Source organism: Phasianus colchicus, chromosome 1 (assembly GCF_987193195.1).
Source record: "Phasianus colchicus chromosome 1, bPhaCol1.hap1.1, whole genome shotgun sequence".
Classification (NCBI taxonomy): Eukaryota; Metazoa; Chordata; class Aves; order Galliformes; family Phasianidae; genus Phasianus; species Phasianus colchicus.
In genome coordinates, this window is record NC_143436.1 from 122734750 (window position 1) to 122754860 (window position 20111).

The window sequence follows — 20111 nt, forward strand, 5'->3', positions numbered from 1 at the left end:
GCCTATGCCCAACTTGCCAAGTAATCCCTCATTTGAGGACTTGTTGTCTGAAGGAAGGAAGGACACCAGCAACACCTGACAGATCCAGGACTCACCTCTCTGAAGGTACAAACCCAGAAACCCAGGGCACAGCAGAGACAACAGCTTTTGGCAACTGAAGCCTCATTGAGGCTCACCCAGGGGGATGTAAATAGCACTGATAGAGACAGGATTAAAATTCAAGAAACCACAATTTTTTGTGCTAATTCCTCTCTCACCAATGTCTACGCATCCTTTATTAATTGCTTTCTCAAGTGTTCTTCATACACTAGTATATTTTAATGCACGTAAAATACTGTATTATAAATGACCACTTTTAAAGAAATCTTTCATCTGCATCTGCCTTTATCAAAGAAAACATGGGACCAGTCTGGCTCTCAGATCAAGTTCTATTTGCACGATTTCCATACTTAAGTATATCATAAGCTGATACTGTAGTGGAGCTAATCTACTTGTATCATTTTGAAAATGAAGTAAAATTTGCTCCTGCAGTCCTGAACTACAGATTCTTCTACTCTGGGAACAACAACTCAGCCAGGAAAGCAATATGTTCTTTCATTTGCTGGAATACCAATAAATGGTAGAATGAGAGAGCATTTGTTCTTTGGCTGACAAGGTAGGAATCTGTCATAAATACAGCAAGTCCTCAGCCAAAAAGGACCACATGAATTGGAGTAGCTTCTCATCAGACTTAACGCATCACCAGCTCAAAACAAAGAACAAGTTCCCTGTTTCTTCTCCTATCACGGAAGAAAACGAATTCATCAAGTAAAAGTTAGATCTTCCCTAGATGTTTGAAAGCAATAATCTTCACAGTTCAATTCCTGGTCTCGTGCATTATGATTTTTACAGTGTAACAGACCTCATCAACAAAACATGAGTTTCTTGGAATATAATGACTTATCCAAATGTTTTACAAACATACGTTGATTTTGACAACTTTTCTTCAAGGAATACAAGAAATCTGCCAAACTTGGTCACGCCTGTTTTAGAATGTCATTCAGGAATGTGGACAACCTGGTCTCAAGACTCTGATGTGGACAGCTGCAAAGTCAAGATCTACTTCTTTTTTCTCTCTCTCTTTTTTTAAATGAATATATTATCTGCAGCTCTGAGAATCAGGCAAGAAAATACCCACAAATGTTTCATTTCCACAGCTGAGGGACAAGGACAGCAAGTGAGAAAGGTCAGGGATAGAGAATACAAAAGGCAATGACCATGCTATGATCCAGGGCTGATTCTGGAAGTCCTGAGCTGCTGAGTGTAAAAAGTAAAAAAATCTTCAATTTCACTTGGTTTGCTCCCAGACTCCAAATGGCATTAATGAATCTTTTCCAGTTTGTCCAAGATGTTTGCTTCACAAGAAAATTAAGGGGTGTGGTTATTTTTTGTTAGGTTGTTGTTGTTTCATTCAGAATAAAAACTGATTTTGAAATGTTGCTATTCTCTGCAAAAAAAGTAAATCCGAAACTTGGTACAATCCAGCCTCTACTCTACAAAATCTCTCAGTTAATGACAATTACAATTTTGTTGAAATAAGAAGTGCAACATTACTTGCCTTGGGACTAGACCTATTTTAAAAGGCATATTTCATACAGTTCACATGGGATAGTTAATTACGGAGCAAACCTATTCATTTATTTTTCTTCACATCAGCTGCTGTCAATGACCTGTCTTTTTGTATCTACAGCAAAACATAACCAGCCTGGAAATCAAACATACGATTGTTTCTGTCAGCATATACATGGAATTATTAACTAATACATGCAACTTAAGTGAAAAAAAAAAGTATTTGAATACCTTGTTTGTCATCTTTGCTCGTATCTTTTATCAGGGCAGAGTTATCAGGTACCTCTTCAGCTGATGTCTTCTTAAAGAGAGAAGATCACTTATTATAATAATAGTCAGAGCAGACACACACATTTCCACAGTCAAATATTTAAGTACACAGACCAACATGAATAAAGGTGATTTTCTCTCTTGCATCAAGATTGGCTTTATATGATAAAGAAGCAGGGAAGATCTTTTAAAAAATAGCTATGACTCACTGCTTTTAAAGGTTCACCAGTTTCACACCTGAAGTTAGTTAAAGAAGCAATTCATCACAATTGAACCACAAGGAACTAAGGATTATATGCAAAGAGAGACTTCCCAAAACAGAGCAGTGTCATTCTGTGTTTCCTTTTTTCCTCTGGGTATAACTCCTGCTCTAGGGCTGAAGAAACCTTCTCCAGCCCTTTCAAAAGAGTTAGTCTCCATCTCAACGTTCTATTTAGTGAAAACACAAGGTGGACAGCACAGTCCAGTTCTGTATCTAAAGCATCCTCACTGAGGTGACTGATTCTTGGACTATTTCCATCTTTCAACATGCACTTACAGAGAAGGGAAAAATGATTTCATTAGCATGTCTGCTATAAACTCTAATGGGAAAACAGGAATCACAGAATGGCCTGGGTTGAAAAGGACCTTAAAGATCAACTAGTTTCAACCTCCCTGCTATGTGCAGGGTCACCAACCACCAGACCAGGCTGCCCAGAGCCACATCCAGCCTGGCCTTGAATGCCTCCAGGGATGGGGCATCCACAACCTGCTTGGGCAACCTGTTCCAGTGCATCACCACCCTCTGTGTGAAAAACTTCCTCCTCACATCCAAACTAAACCTCCCCTGTCTCAGTTTAAATCCATTCCCCCTTGTCCTATCACTATCCGCTCTCATAAACAGCCGCTCCCCTCCTGTTTATATGCTCCCTTCAAGTTATTGGAAGGCCAAGACCCTCCTCTTTTCCAAGCTAAACAATCCCAATTTCCTCAACCTTTCCTCGTAGGAGAGGTGCTCCAGTCCTATGATCATCTTAGAGCAGGTCCAGAGGAGGGCAGCTCACAGCTCCACGTCCTTCCTGTACTGGGGGCCCCAGACCTGGATGCAGTACTCCAGATGGGGCCTCACAAGAGCCGAGTAGAGGGGGACAATCACCTTCCTTTCCCTGCTGGCCACCCCTTTCTTACTGCAGCTCAGAACACAGTTGGCCTTCCGGGCTGCAAGCACACACTGCTGGCTCATGTTCAGCTTCTCATCTACCAGGACCCCCAGGTCCTTCTCTGCAGGGCTATTCTCAAGGGGGTACTCCTTAGCTGTTTCAGCAGCAACTTATAATATAGGCATTTGCGGTTCTTCTAACTTCTGCTGTGTCGAATACTGAGAAGGAAGTAGGAACAAATTCTGCAACCAACATCAGTAAGAACAATTCTGTGGCCAAAACAATAAAACAAATGTCAGAAACCCCACGCTTCTCCAAATATTAAGTTAATACTGCTGGTTTGATTTTTTCCTGGGGAGCATACATCAGGTTACAATCCATTGTGCAAAAGTAATAAGAAACACAGATCTTGCAGACATGAAAAAAAAACAAAAAAAACAAACACCTCCAGAGTAAATTGTCATGAGATCTATTTTATAAAATTGCACATGTGACTCTAATGATTTTGAGGAAGCAGCACTGCAAACACACAGATTGAGGACTCTGAAAACATTTGAGCAAAACACTTAACATCCCTAGCTGGCCATGACACTCTAAATATTAGTCAGTGCTACAAGAAAGTAAAGCAAAAAGGTCACCAACTGGCTAGGCAACAGAGCTTGTCACATATAAGAGAACCAGTGGTTCTTGATCTTCACAGACTTCTTCAAAGCAGATAAAAAAAAACAAAGAATGTTGGGAAGAAGAGGCACAGAAGCAATTCAGAGTTGAATATTTCAGGATTGCCAGATCCTATTATGATTGAGATTTGTCTTTTGATGTTAGGATTTATAATCCAAGTGCATGGTAAATAGCAACTATTGGCGCTGCTATAGCATGGGAGTGGATGAGACTTGATACTAATCTCTCTCTTGGTTTTATTAGTTGTTAAGAGTGTCAGACTGAAGACCCAACTCAGTGAATGCTTGAATTAATGGAATGATTCCCACAAAATTCAATGAATTGTGAGTATGACATTTCTGAGGGAGCTTAGAGCAACCTCAGCCAGTCGTTTTATGCCTATAGCGAGAAATCTTTTATCTTATCTTTAAGCTTTTGGCAATGAGGAGGCTTATGGAAAGGAGCCAAAAGAACGGGAAGAAGAAAAAAAAACAAAAATCAACAGAATCAGAGTGAGAGACAAAAACTTGAAAATAAAAAAAAGGCAAAACTGTGGTTAGCAAAAACAGACACTCTTATCTTTCTTGAACATATCGTTACCAGTATTTGTACATTTTTTGAGTTTAACAAAGCCTGGTGTACAAATAACGTCTGCTGACATTATCTTCTTTATAAATACAGTGAAGAATCATATCCAATTTACTGTAGTGCTGTAGTTCAGCAGTCACAGAAAAAATGGTCTTCTGAAATTAAACAGACAGAATTGATGATAGACGGAAAGAAACAAAAGACATGGAGATGATGCATAACTGATTGCATTGATAATACAGTATTTCTAACATAGGGGCCAAGTATCTAAACTGTGTTTCCTCAAATAGCCAAGCTACAAATTAATTCTTAACAGTGAATTACTGCACTTCCCACACAGTGAGATGAATGGGAGATGAATTATTGAATTTCCAAATGAAACTCATTCAGAGCATTAATTCCAAACATAAAAACATCAGTTGAACAACAACAATGAAAAATCAAGCCAAAATCATTCTCAAACCAGTTTTGAGAAGAGATTTTGTGCTCCATTAATCTTGGATAACAAAGGACAAAAATAACACGGCCTTACAAAAAACTAATTGAGAGCTCTGCCCAACATGTCTAAGTCCTAGACAGCGAAGAAAAAATGCAAAGCCAGGGAAACCGTTGTGATAAAATCAGGTAACTCTCACTATTCTCAGCCAGAAGGTAATCATGATACAAAAGCTTCCTGGTTTTCAATATAGCCATAAAAAAATTGATTTTACAGAACATCCTGCTACCTTGCAGAAACTAGGAATGGAATAGAAGTGCATCCAGCTGTTCCCCCAAGAATGGTAGTTGACTATTACACAGCATAGTAAGTTTTTTGCCTTTATGGTGAGAACATCTTAAGGAGAGAGCAGAGAGCAGGCAGAGGGGGTTTAACAGCTTAACTTTTGGAAATCAAATGAAAAATTAAATGTAAAATGGGGGCTTTGTTGCTTGGGGTTTCTGTGAGCCTGAGAGCTTTTTTGCTTAGATTTATTCTTATTCTGCACCTACATTAATGGACCATAAACAAGCAGAGCCTAAAAAAAAAGACATTTAATAAGATCATGGCATTGTACTGGTTAGGTTATTGGAATAACATTTTATGACAAAGAAACATAAGATGACTTAGAAAGCAAGATTTCTGGGCTTTCTGTAATATATATACACAAATGCTGTGCTACTGAAGATGAAACTTTATGACAACTCTGCAATAACAAAAGTCTGCTCTGTTTATCTGGGCAATCACTTGTGAAGACAGCATCCTAACTGGAACAAGGACTCCCTAGACCACACAATATCAGAATAATAGCATTGCTTTCAAAACCCAGTAGAAATGCCGTGCTTTAGTCGAGCTGCTGTACAAAAGCAATACCCAGCAAGCGTGTTAGGGAGGCCACACATATTTTAAAAGTTCCAGAAGACAGAGTAGATGTTCAAAGCGTCGACTGCAGCATTACCCAAAGCACATATTACACTCACCTGTGTTAGAAGTAGCAGCTCAGGGGGCCAGATAGGCCCTCCTGAGTTGAATTTGGTGATGGAAGAGCTGAGTTCTGAGCTAAAAACACCCCACAAAAAGGCACAGGGTTGAAATTACTGGGGAAACACTTTGATGAGCTGGCGTGACATGTCATCACTTTCTAAACCTGGCAGCAGCATCAGAAGAGCCTTCTATTCAATTGCGGCAGCAATCTGCAGCAATTTTCAGAGCCTTAACAATTCTGAGCTGAAAGCCCATTTTTTCAGTCAATCCGCCATTTAATTCTCTGTCTTAAATGCTAAAGCCTTGAATCCCACAGTGAATTCATTCAGAACTGCAATATCCAAGCACGACTCAATGGTTGTTCTCAGTTCAGCATTAAAGACTGTTAAAGTTATTTTTTTTTTTTTTAACCTCAGTAATAAGGACTTCTCCTTATCTAAGTTTTGCTTGCAACAGACTTTCATCTGACACAGTAGATCCCTAAGATTCCTTCCCTGTTCCCCCCTCAAAACAGCTTTCCGGCTCCTTACAATTACTAAGTAGACTCTCAGGTGCCAATCCCTTAGACTATAAGAAAGCTCAACAATAAAACGGGGGACTGAGTCACCTAGAACTCAATTGTGTGTCCACACCGCACAAAAAGAAGGATACTTTCAACTCCAAAGAAGCAAAGTAGAAGGAACCAGGAAAAGACAAGAGAGCTTTCATCTCATCAGCATGCAGGGAAATGGAGCTCTGAAAGTATGAGGCTGTCCCATTGCTTGGCACTCTGCAGGAGCTGTCCTGACCACACTTCCTCACCTCCATCCGGCTGAAGTCCCGTGTCGGCTGGCTGCCAGGCAATGGCTCAGAGTAAGAATCAAACAGCGCACACTCACGCAGAGGCTTCAAGGAGGCTACAGGGGAAAGGAGAACAATAAAATAGATGGGAAAAAAAAAAATCAACAAGAGACACGTCAACCATGTGATTGATAGGCACTTCTTAGAACCAGTTACACACTAAAATGGAAAACAAGTAAAAACAAAGGACAATAAACCCAGTCGCTGCTGCAGTACCTATCCTCTGCAGTATTTCTCAACTAAACAGCACTGAGAGCAGAAAAAAAGAAAACCAGTTCTAAACTTCTCATGGCAATATTTGCAAGAACTGCGCTTCTATTCCATAGGCTCAGGCTCATCTGCTGGTCACTACAGGATTAGTTAATCTTCCTTAAAAAGCTGGAAAACCTTTCTTCTTTAAGACTGGTATACTGAATACAGAATAACCAGGTTTCAGGTCAAGTCTCTAGTTTCTGGCTAGCCTATAGTTCAGCTGGAGAAATTGAGCTCTTGCAAATCTGTCTTAATTTAAAATACAGCGGGTTACATACAGGGCAAATAGCCTGACAGATTTTTTGTTAATTTGTTTTAATAAAAAATTCAGAAAATAAGGTGCTGGGTCAAATTGTCAGCAGATCTGTGCCAGGATAGAGTTTGGCCCTGCACTTGTAGTTCATAGAACAAGCAATAAAACCAGCAAGATTAATTCATTCTGAAGTGCTCTGCATTATGCTCTTGGGTCACTTTATCTGAAGCTTTAATAATCTTATCAGACACAAATATTTCCCTTGAAAAACCTACTCCATTCTGAACGTAATACAATCTAATGAAAACCAGTTTCCAGAAACCTTTATCATGTTCCAAATCAGACAAATAAAACCTAAATTTCAGAGAAATAAAATCAAACAATGAAAACACTAAAAAGTTTATTTTAAAAATCTCTTTTGAAGTTTTAGCCAAGTATACGATGATTTGCTTACTTATCAATCCTTTTATTTTAGAATTTGATGCAACCAGGGCCATATTCTTTCTTGTCATTCACAGCAGTACATGACAAACACACTGAGATGCTGTGTTTTTTAATTATGCAAGTCTAGAGATTTCAGAATCCTGACTAGGCAGCAAGACATTTCCAGATCCTCAAATCAACACATTAGCTTATTACCCACAGCATGTAGTGTGCCTAGAACAATTAGTCCTGTCATCCTTTTACATAGACCAGCTTGAAATGCTTGGCTCTGTTCAACACATGAAGAAATAATCATCTCTGAAATTGATAAATGGTCAGTGCTAAAAGGGACAAATCATAGAAAAGGATTCCTAGAGAACAACCACAGCTTACCATGCCCTTCCTTCCATGGATGTAATGACTAGATACTACTGTAGGTAGATTTATATGAAGATTTAGAATCATAGAATGGTTTGGGTTGGAAGGGACCTTTAAGATCATCTAGTTCCAATCCCCCCTGCTATAGGCAAGGACACCTTCCACTAGACTAGGTTGCTCAAAGCCCCATCCAGCCTGCCCTTGAATGCTTCCAGGGAGAGCACGTTCACAACCTCACTGGGCAGTTCCAGTGCCTCACCACCCTCACAGTGAAGAATTTCTAATATCTAGTCTAAATCTACCCTCTTCCAGTTTAAAACTATTTTCCCTCATCCTGTCGCTACCTACCCTTATAAAAAGACCCTTCCCAGCTTTCCTATGGGCCCCCTTCAGGTACTGGAAGGCCACTATAAGGTCCCCTTGGAGCTTTCTCTTCTCCAGGCTGAAGAGCCCCAGCTTTCTCAGCCTGTCCTCATAGTGGAGGTGCTCCAGCCCTCTGATCACCTTCACGGCCCTCCTCTGGACCCGCTCCAACAGCTTCATTGTTCAGGGCATCCATTACCACTGTCAGCCTCAAAGCGCAATGATCTGAGGAGTTCCACCCCCTACAATTCTAGTTTAAAACCCTCCTGATTAAATTGGAAAGCTTGCTGCCAAAGATGGTTTTCCCCTTGTCTGACAGATGAACTTGCCAACCTCAGCCTGCAAGACAGAGCTTATAAGCTATTTTATGATGACAACAGGAGTAAAAGTGGTGGTACTGGAGGGAAAAGGGTAGCTGTAATTATGACAAGGGAATGTAATTAGAGAGACTAAAAGTGATGAGGGTTTGGAGGTACAGGTTTCACAAGAGCTTTTCCCATTGGACATGAAGATAGTAGAACATGATTCCACCAGAAATTACTTATAAATCTGATACAGGGTGAACATTTAATTTTTGTAATTGCAGGTTGATTTGCTCTTTTCCTGTCTTTTAATATACTCAGTGTCATCAAATTTAACGGAGAATTTATTAGGTCTCAAATATTATCCCTTAGCACTGTAATTATCATCTGTGATTAATCCTCCTTGCCCTAAAAAGCCATGCACATTTTTCAGATTGAACACTACATTTCAATGTTCACTCATAATTACAAGAGACGTAACTGAAGAGAACAAATGAAAGGGCATGTTTCTCACTACATATTGTTACTGAGGTATGTCATACTTTGGAATAACTTATCCTTGTTTTTCACAAACTGTTGTAATCCCCATCATTAGCAAAAATTAATTACAGCAGAAGCTGTGAATTACATAACATAAGTTAAAACAAAATTCACCCTTTCATACAACTGGTGGTTGAATGCAACAACATATATTAGCACAGTAATTTATAAAGCAGTCCAGTCTTGTTTTCAACACATCTTCAAAAGACAGATGCATAAGAGAAAATAACTAAGAGTTAAAAGCCATATATGTCTTGCTGGTTTGTCACAGCTACATGTAATCATCTACCACTTTAGCTATGATGGCATCTAAAGTACACTGGAGCAGACAATCAGACAGAGGCAGGTAACACTGTTACATGTCACAGTGTTGTTTTGTGCTTTCAGATATCGACTCTTCAACAATTGCATCATAAACACAATTAGAAACACATGCCTTAAAAAAAAAAGGGGGGTAGCCACTATGTAATGAACTCAGCTCCACCTGCAATGTGGAAAATTAAACCTTGTTTACGAGCATTGTGAGTTTCTGAGGTGGTTGTAGGACTTAAACCTGCTGCAGGGATGTTACCTGCTTGGAGGTAGTCCGGCAGCAGTGTCTCAGGCAGTGTCTCAGGTAACTGGTAACCATTCTTCCTTGCAACCACCAGATGGAAAGCAGCACAAAACTCAGGGAGTGTCAACGCCCCATCACAATCCACATCGCTGAGCTCCCTGCAGGTACAGCAGTAACATGTTTACCAAGCCATCACCTCAGGGAAGTGTACACATGCAATCACAGGGGATGGAGAAATTAAGCTTTGAAAAGAGGTATTTTGATAGAGGACAACTATCGTTTTTTTCTACTTGACTGTAACTATTACAATTCCTAGGACCACAGAGGGGACATCAAAGCCCACCCAGTCCCAACCCCTACCACCACCAGCTGTCCCCCACCAGCTCAGGCTGCCCAGGGCCCATCCAACCTGGCCTTGAACGCCTCCAGGGATGGGGCACCACAGCTTCTCTAGGCAGCTGTGCCAGTGCCTAAACTATGCTCTGAGTAAAGAAGTACCTCATAATTCCAATCTAAATATCTCCTCATTTATTTTAAAGCCAATGTTTGCCTCTGACATTGTGGGCCAAGATAATAAAATAGGAAGCACTATTTTTGGAGCAGCCCTTGCAAATATCTTGCATTTTTGAGGGTGAAGTCAACTTTCTAATGGTTGAAAGCAGTTTTGACTAACCCATGCAGGATCTTAAGCCAGTTAAAGCAAAGTTAAAAACAGACTTCAAGTGTTTAATCAGCAATGCTGACTAGTCTCAAGAAAATAGGTAAAGTTTTTGACATGTTCAAATATTACTGTTAACTGCTCATTAAATCTCTTGTACCTTTAACTCTTGAATGCTTATAAAACAATAATACTGAGCTTCAGATATTCAAGAATTCAATCAATTTCATAAATTAGCTCCTCACCCAGAAGTAATTAATATCTTACTATTAACACAGTGACTAAAATAAAGAAACACGTAAGTTTCAACACTTTGAAAATAGCAAGTATTTTTTCAAGCTGCTGAGGTCATAGTGGCAAAGACTAAAACATCCTATATGTTTAACAGCATAATTGATAAATCACTAGGAATGCTTTCTTTAAATTCTGTGCAGAGAACAATTTATGTGAGCAATACAAATACAATGTGTTTTATTAACGCATTGGTTTAATCCATTCTTCCTATATAATCTTTACTTCAAATTCAAATATTGACTTCCCCTAACAGAATGCCTTTCTGTTTGTGTTTCTGTTGTTTTTTTCATAGAATCATATAATGGCCTGAGTTGAAAAGGACCACAATGATCATCCAGTTTCAACCCCCCTGCTATGTGCAGGGTCACCAACCACCAGACCAGGCTGCCCAGAGCCACATCCAGCCTGGCCTTGAATGCCTCCAGGAATGGGGCATCCACAACCTCCTTGGGCAATTTGTTCCAGTGTGTCACCACCCTCTGTGTGAAAAACTCCTAATATCTAACCTAAATTTCCCCTGTCTCAGTTTAAAACTATGTCCCCTTGTCTTAACACTATCCACCTACGTAAACAGTCATACTCCCTCCTGTTTATACGCCTCCTTCAAATATTGGAAGGCCACAATGAAGCCTCCTCAGAGCCTTCTCTTCTCCAAGCAGCTTTGTTGTGTTGTTGGTTTTTTATTTTCCTTTTATTTTCTTGACTTACAACCTGCTCTGAAAGAATTCCAGACATGTTCTTGGACTCCAATATATGTTTCGGCTCTTGCAAGCTTTTCTTCATATCTATCCTCACAAAAACATTATATATAAAGTAAAAACTCATCAGCATTTTTGAATAATATTTAAAACAGTTTTCCTACCTAGGTGCAATGAAGACACTGAATTACAAAGCACCACTTTGTTTATGAAAAGATTCTAGAATTCTTGTCAAATTTTATCATGTACAGTTCCATCTGCAATTGTTTCTAAATAAGCTCATTAAAAGGAAGTGTGCTGCTTCATTAGAAAAGCATTGATGAATTATGTAGTTGTACATATTAAAAATTAGGCACTAATTAGGCCTCATCTGACAAAACAAAGCCAGAACCATAAAGCCAACAGCACATCTAAAACATTCCAAATGTGACTTTCTCTATATCGTTTCATGAAAAATGTCAGTTCGTTGAGCTAATGATGTTCCTTACAGCACATTTAGGAACAGCTCTCAGTTACACTGCTCTTCAAGCCTTTCCCATCCTGCTGAGCAGGCAAACATCCCTGAAGAAAAGAAGCGTGTCAGGAAGATCAATGAGCACCCTGCTGCTTGGGCCTCAGAGTGAATCTGGAGATAAGAGTGATAATTAGAATTGAAGACACTTTTTTTAATTCAAAAAGAATTCTCCAATTAGGTATCTTTTGAAAAACAGGATACACATCCCAAATGCTACTACAATACTTACCAGATGTGAGAAAGCTCTGGGATGGGCAGCTTTGATTTCGTGAAGAAATTCTTTGCCACGGAACCTGTTGGGAAACCATGTCTTATGAACTGCTAGAAATTAATTCTACAGTTGTTTACATTTGGCCCAGGCTGCTGCACCAGAAGCAGCTGGTTACTGTATGTTCAGCAGGCACCAGGATTAACTGCATCCTCATGTAGCTGTTGGACCATTTGTGACAGAGAAATCCAGACAGAGCTGTTGACCTCATTTCCCCATTCCCTCCACATGGGACAAATAGATTAAAGAAAAAATGCTTCAGTGATAGTGATTATAACTAACACACTACCATGTCACCAAGGATGAAATAACGGACACACACAGCTCTGCTTCATTCAGAAGCCATGTGCATGGCAGTGCAGTGCTGCAATGTATGCTACTCTCCCAAACCACTGCTTCAACCACAGCATCACCTTGAATGGCCCAAATGTGAAATAAGCACATGGGCATATTGCTACCCGGGCAGCACAAGTTCACTGTGTTCTGGAAGCCCTGCCAGGATGTAGGCTTGCAAAACCTACGTTGATATTTTACAGAATGTAAAGTAACACACACTTCTAGGTCGATACCCCTTTTTTCTTCATGCATTCAGGTCAGATCACCCACTGCAGTGCGTGAGAAAGGCTGTAACTAGGACAGGTCAAGATACAGCTAGCACAGCATGTCATCTATGGAGCCAGATGTCAAGGAGGAGGACAAGACCATGACAAAGCCATGTAATAGTAGAACTCCGGAATATCCCCTCAAGCACTGACTAGGGCTGGGATTGAAATATTCAGTAACTACCAATGGATTTTCATATGATAGATTTCTTAAATAAATATCTAAGCCTGAACAAATTTCTAGCACCTTTATCACCCCACATCAAAGATTTCTACAACTTAATTATTTTAAGACGCTGTGGGAAGCTCGAATTTATCACTTATGAACAGTAAGTTTGGATGTGTAAGGACTGTCTGAGAGTCTTGCTCAACATAAAAATGCAGAGCTCCCTGAGAAACTCTATATGTGTATATTCATATATACACATGCACACAGCCACAGATGTATATAGGTGTGTGAGAAAATGCAGCGTAGTTGAACAACCATTTTCTCCCTCAAGTAAATTATACAAAAGAAACTTAATTGAGAAAAAGTATCACAGAATCATTAATTTCTGTCAGCAACAGGTAATTCATCACAGAATTACAAGGTTAGAAAGGACCTACAAGATCATCCAGTCCAACCATCCTCCTATAACCATTAATACCCACTAAGTTACTAAACCACATCTCATAGCACTTCATCCGGACAATTCATTCATTCAAACCTTTGGCTCCATCCAAGGATGCTGAATCCCAGATGACGCTGAAGAACAGCGGTACAGCTGGAATCAGAAAAATGTCCTTACTGTAAACACTGCAACTTCTTTGACAGACTGTCAGTACCTGCAGGGCAGCCTCTCACAGCCACCCTGATCCTCCCATTCAGGATGGAAATGCAATCTCATTATGCTGTTATTACAATTATACCATGTATCTGCTCTCCAGCATTTGCTTTTAACCACCTCGAGGTCAAAATCTCAGTCCCTCAGAGCTTGATAAGCAGGTCACTTAAATGCATGCTGTAGCTTTTCTGTTGGGAAAGTTAAGCCCAAGCCTACAGAGTTTTCAGCTCAATAAACTCTGCAGGTGTGATCTACAAATACATACCTTCACAATATTAGCTCATCTTAATTTTCACCAAACCACAATGCTTCTCCTTAGAGGTATTTTCTTCAAATCAGGATCAAACATTTAGTGTTGCCTCATGTCTGAGCAGCAAGTGTGCATATTCTCTCAAAAGTTTCAAATCATGCACTGGAAATAGGTAACCACTTTGTTTTTGCATGAAGTCACAAATTTTTTACATCTTTTACCCCTTAGCTCTACAAGCAGCTTAACCAAGGACAAAAACATGATGTGTACCATTACTGCTGCCAACAATAACACCTGTGAAACAGGACAACAGGAATGCAGATGTATTAAAAAGCACTGTTTGGATTTCTGTGGAAGATGCATGAGGGAGAGAAAAAAGCCTTGCCTGATTCTCTGATGTCAGAGTTAACTTGCAGGGACTAAAATGAAGGGGAAAGAGATCTGCAATATTGAAAAGTATCTGCAAAACTGAACGAGGTATGATGCATTTTGCTTTTCGAATGGTTACCCTTTAGAACTAAATCAGTTCTGAAAGAATTAACATCCATATTTAGGAAAAAAACATAATGCCCACAGTATTGGTCTGTTCTTTAAGTTGCCTGCCTTTAAAAATAAATCACAATGAACTCCTGTTCATAAGCTCATTAAACAGAAAACTATTAATTCAACTACTTAATACTTCACATCTCTCAATCTGGTTCCTCTACTCAAAGTGAACATGTTTTGGTAAAAATTACCTGAAATAAAGGAGTTCAGATCGGGCTGCAGGGACTTGAACTGGTTGACATAGTAGTCTCGCTGCTCCTCGGTTATCCTCCAAGGGTCATCTGAGTAATGGGCACTGCTGTCCGGCTGCTCCTGTTCCACTGAAAGAGACTGAGAGGAGGGTCACTGGCATCAGTTGAGAGGGCCAGCCAGGGCTCTGGGAACCTCAACAGACCAGATTCATGCTGTTCTGGCAGCAGACAGGTATTTCAAAAAGACGAAAAGTAGAATTGGCCACATTGATCACTGTCTTGTTACTCTTAACACTGAGCCTAATACTTTATCTGGGCAATTAAAGGAAGTTTTACATTACCAAAGCTAAAAGAAAAACAAAATCTTACTAGTGCTGACCACAATAAAGTCTAAGTCATCCCTTACCACATGTGGATTCATTTTGGGGTTTCAGCCATGCATTACAATCTGAACTGAACACCATATATCTAAAATGGAGCTAGTAATGGACCTACATCTATACCTGTGCAGTGCAGTGCCTGACTTTAGCTCTGCTAAGAAACTGTTTAGCCTTGGAGAGATGCTGTATCTACAGAGCTGGTCTGCCTCTGCATTCACAGCTCACCCAAGGTAATTCGGTACACACTTCACTCAGATTTGCAAGCCCTCAGGGATCTCCTTAATTTTCTATCATTTCCCACACTTTGAGTAAAAACCACAACTTGGGAAAAAAGAATATTCTAGAGGATGTTGTAGTCCTTTATTTACACTCTTTTCTGATCGACTCTAGAAGAGGGCTGCCAATATAATTAGGGCATTTGTTGAACTGAAATGACTTTGGGTTCAAGATGCTTTAGGTCTGGATGACAGCACTGATAAAGAGAGAGGGGGTAAGAATGAACAACCATGTGCCAATCACCTCCAAAACCCCTTGTCTGACAGACATCACTCAATTTAAGAATCAAAGCAAAATACTGGTTCTGAAATACATCAAAAGATCCCTGAAACAGGCAACTTCATACAGTTGTAAATTAATTTTCATTTCAAAGTACAGCACAAATGCACTCAATTTCATTTCCAGTTTGCACAAATTATACGCCATTATCTCTAGATCTTTCCCTGAAGCTTTGGTGACATTTTATTATGGGATGCTAAACACTATGGAAAAGCTATGAAGTCCCCCACTTGCATTTATTTAGGAAAAGCTCCCCCTTGGGAGAGCTCTGTGCCTCCTCAGGGCAAACTCTGTTTGCATAAGAAATGTACAGCAGGCTTACTGCAACATCAGAAAAATCTGCTTTTGCAATGAGCAGGAAAACATTGGACCCACCTCATAAGAATAATAAATGACCATAAATCTGCTTATTCTGCTTGAGCTGTCATCTCATAAACTGGGGTAAAAAAGGAATACACACAATATTGGACCTTTGTGTAGGTGTTACAGATTACACCCTAACTCAAGCAGGAATCTCAGTGAAACATCCTACATTTCAAATTGAAGTGTTTTGCCTCTGCTAGGATAGCCTCACGATCATTTTTAACTTTTGAAGATTCTCAGTCTAGTTTTCCTTTCTGTGTTATTTGGTGCTTCTCATTTTACTTAGCTTCAGCAATTCAATTGGATCATTCATTTTAATTTCTACTTCCTTTTTCTTACACTAAAAAAGCACCCTTCAGTCTCTTGTCTAAAAATACTACAGAGAACACTTTAACTTCTTAAAGTGAGAGTTCTTTTTCAATTTTATCAATTGCTTTATCAGTAACATTGCTAAAGAAAAGACACGTAATTCATTACCCGACTAAGAGTTGAACATGCGAGAGCAGGTTTGGCCCCGTAATTCCCTGATGATGATCCATCCTGCTGGTGAGTAGGGTGTCTGACTTCATAGGGAGCTACAGACATTTAAAATGAGTACATAAATGAAAGGATAATCCAAAAGCAAAACATTAAATCCTGCAAGTATCAGTGACTTTAGTAACATAGTATCAAAGAACACTGAGTCTTCAACAACAAAATGCCAGCTACATGCTTGTCTTTAGATGTTTTTGATAGAAATTGTCATTATACGTTAGTAGATAACAGAAAGCATTATAAAGAATGTGTAAATATATGTCTATATATTCTGTTTATATATTTATACATTGTCTTTACTTACACCTTTATATAGCAGAAGATAGCATTACAAGTAGTAAGAAATAGTTGAGCTGCAAAACAATATGATTTGACAATGCTATCAAACAGTAAATTCCCTAATGTTCTACATACTAATCTTCCATGTGCTATTCTTCCCCCTTTCCCTGATTTCTGTTGAAAATCAAAATATGTGACTCACCACTTGTCATTATTTGGAGTAAAGTTAGTCAAGAAAAGTAACAATCGCTCCTTCTTTTGTCAAGATAAGTCACTTGCATTCCACTGCAGTAAATATAGTAAGCAGTGACATAACGGCACACTTAAGAACAATGTTTTAAAAATAGGTCAAGCATGCAAACGCAAAGGCAACTCACTTGCAAACTCTTACAGCAGTGAAAACTTCTGCTCCTGGCACATTTAAAATGCACCTCTACAATGACAGTCAGCATTAGGTAGACAAAATTTAAAAGAATCTTGATGAAAAGTGAGACCAAGAAATCTTAACGCTTTTGAGCTCAGGAAGACCTTAAAGACTACATTTCCAAACCCCTCGCTTTCCTAAGTGACTTATCCTGTATTGGTATCTATTTTTATTCCTGTACAATTAAGTTCTAATTTCAGGGGAAAGAAAAAAAAAAACAAAAAACCACACAGGAAGGAAGTTGGGAAATATACAGAAGCACTTCAAGAGGACATTTAAGCACAAGGTCACTGCTATGCGTTTGCAAGCAAGAAAAACTTCAAAATTACCCAGGAATAAAAGGAGTAAAATCCACTGGTATTTGGATATTGACAAATGCAGAGCAAAGGCTGACCATTAGGTCACACTGTCCCAATTTCAGAATCACGCATTCAGTATAAAATATATTTATTAAGATCACTTCTGTGAAGCTATTACCTCACACACGTACACAAGTGCTGTTGTTTTCAAGTCTATCCTCTTGCGTGCTCACAGGAAACTGGAAGGTACTTAGTTTAAAAGGCCAGAAGGAATCAGTACGTCATCTAGCCCAGCCCTTTGGTACAGCACAGGTCCTAACATGTTATTTAGTTACTTCCACTGAGAATGCATTTGGCTGAAGAATTTTTTTCTGGTAAGGCATCCAATGCTGAGCTGAAAACATCCCAAATGCTTTCTGAAAAATACGTTTGGTGCTCTACTACTCCAGGATTGTACCAACTCAAGCAGCTGATGATTAGTTTCAGAAGTTGATATACCTGGATTGGATGCTGTTGTCTTTATGTATTTTGCACAAATACTGATTGATTCCATGAGAAGTTTCACTGAAGTTACTACTGTAAGCAAATTCCTAAGCACTCCATTCCATCATCCCAAAAAAACATACTGCTGGTAGAGACTGAAAAAAATCCCAGAAAACAACAGAGGGCACTACTATGGGCAGCTTTGATGGCATCCTCCTTCCTCGTGCTCCGGTCTTCAGGGTGACTGCTGCTACAGGTCTCATTCATCAAAGTGAAAAACATGTCCTACCAGAAGGCAACCTTACTAACACTGCTTATTTCAGAAGTCATCCGTTACTGTTTTGATCAGTTAGGCTAAGGATGGGGTGGGAAAAAGTCCTGTTTCTGAATGAATGGTGGTTAACCCAACCCAACCAACAAATGGAATGCCTGCAACTCAGCACTAATATGATTTTCATGTGAAGACCATTTGACACTGTTGAACACGTTCCGTAAGGAGTTTCTAAATGTTGTATTATCTCTGTTTTTTTCCACTCATTTGTAAACAAAAACAATTGCTGAAAGACTCCTAACTAAAAGAACGCTATATACCAGTGCCTGCTATCTTCACCACCTTGGTCACCAGATGCTACAGTTAGATGAGCACAGACATCCTAGTATTAACAGTAGCACCTCAGGCTTTTGTAAAGACTGGCTCCTGTTCTCTATCCTCTGACCAAAACCAGAAAGTTTTGCCAATTAGTTTAAAGGAAGGACAACATTGTAGTGCCTTATTTTTATCTGTTTTGTCTACATTATGCTGTTGGACTGTATTTATATTCATGTTCCATTGTAATTTCCGTTATGAAATCAGACAGATTATTATCATTTCCTGCAAAGGAAGGTCCATTGTAAATCTGAATATTAAAACAGTAGCTACTGAAATCATGAGCTCTGCTGGCTCATGGTCACTCTGTTGTCCACCAACACCAACAGGTCCTTCTCTACATGGTTCCTTCCCAGCAGGTCAGCTCCCAAGCTGTACAGATGCATGAAATTATTCCAACTAAACTCTGCACTTCCCCTTACTGAACTTCATAAGGCTCCTCTGTCCAACTCTCCAGTTTGTCAGGTCTCACTGAATGGCAGCTCAGCCTTCTTGTGCATTGGCCGCTCCTCCCACTTTCATATAGTCTGCAAACTTGCTGAGGGTGCACTCTTTCCATTCATCCAGGTCACTGATAAAGATGTTGAACAAGACAAGACCCAGCAATATGATGATAGAGAGCAGCTTGGCAATCACTTCTGCCAGCTCTCTCAGCACTCATGGGCACATTCTGTTAGGGCCCATGAATTTGTGTATGTCAAGTTTGCCTAGACAGTCTCTGAACAGATCCTCCTTGACCAAGGGGAAAATTTCGTGTTCCTAGGCCCAAGAGAGAAATTTTATCTCCAGAGTCTGGAATTTTTGAGAGGCAGTCTTAGCAATGAAGACTGAAGCAAGGAGAGTGTTCACTAACTCCTCCTTCTCAGTGTCCTCCGTTACCAGGGCATACACTCTGAAAATACTTACAAACATATCCACTGTGATATATTACAGGCAGTCTTGCCAGGGACTAGGTATGAGCATTCATCTGTGAGCTGTGAAACATAAATCTAACTAATTTACCTGAAAGTAAACAAGACGACAGGATTGAACAATCAAAGAAAAGCTTTTAGGCACAATAAAATGAAATGATTGGATCATTTTCCAAAACAGGGGTATAATTAAATTTTAAAATCTCTACGCTGTCAGTTCCATTTGAAACTTGAATGCTTCTGAGAAAAGGTAAAAGAATAACTGAACACGGTGTGCACATTCCTACTTTTATCCTACCTCCATGCTGCTGCTCCAGCCCACTTCTTGATTTACCATATCCATAAGTTAAGGGTATTCTCTGGTAGGTAGATGGAGAAGCAGGAGGTGAACAGATCGGAGACATTGGTGGAGACTTGGGTTCCTGCTTCAAAAACACATCAACAAAGAAAGGAATCCTGAGATGACAACAAAATCAAATAATTCTGCACAGCAGCCCAAACACACAGAGCATGACAGACAAAGAAGAGGAAAACACTGCAATTTCCTCAGACCCTCTACATTCAAGAAAACTCTCACAAATAAAGAAAAGATGAATTTGGTATTGAACCTTCCAGGACGAAGTATGGTAATGGCATAGCAAAGCTTTAAAACAGTTCAGGATAATCTACTTCCAAACATGCCTGAAGAAGTGTCTGCAGAAGGCTTAACATGAGTCAACTGGCAGTTTAGACAAGAGAAGCTGGGATGGTGTTTCACTGAG

The 20111-nt window shown here is 39.6% G+C and overlaps 1 protein-coding gene across 3 annotated transcripts in view; it reads right to left on the bottom strand.

The window, feature by feature from the left end:
* The window catches only part of REPS2 (RALBP1 associated Eps domain containing 2), a 97689-nt gene that overhangs the window by 45653 nt on the left and 31925 nt on the right, over nt 1-20111 (bottom strand). Inside the window, exons 4-10 of one of the 3 annotated variants that reach the window (XM_031596050.2) lie at nt 19649-19772; nt 16252-16349; nt 14477-14615; nt 12025-12088; nt 9647-9789; nt 6526-6620; nt 1840-1909 (exon numbers count right to left, since the gene is read on the bottom strand). In XM_031596050.2, coding sequence (XP_031451910.2) covers nt 1840-1909; nt 6526-6620; nt 9647-9789; nt 12025-12088; nt 14477-14615; nt 16252-16349; nt 19649-19772 — 733 coding nt within the window. Of the gene's footprint in view, nt 1-1839; nt 1910-6525; nt 6621-9646; nt 9790-12024; nt 12089-14476; nt 14616-16251; nt 16350-19648; nt 19776-20111 lie in introns of all 3 variants that reach the window. The other 2 variants (XM_090125097.1, XM_090125084.1) reach the window with 2 other exon arrangements.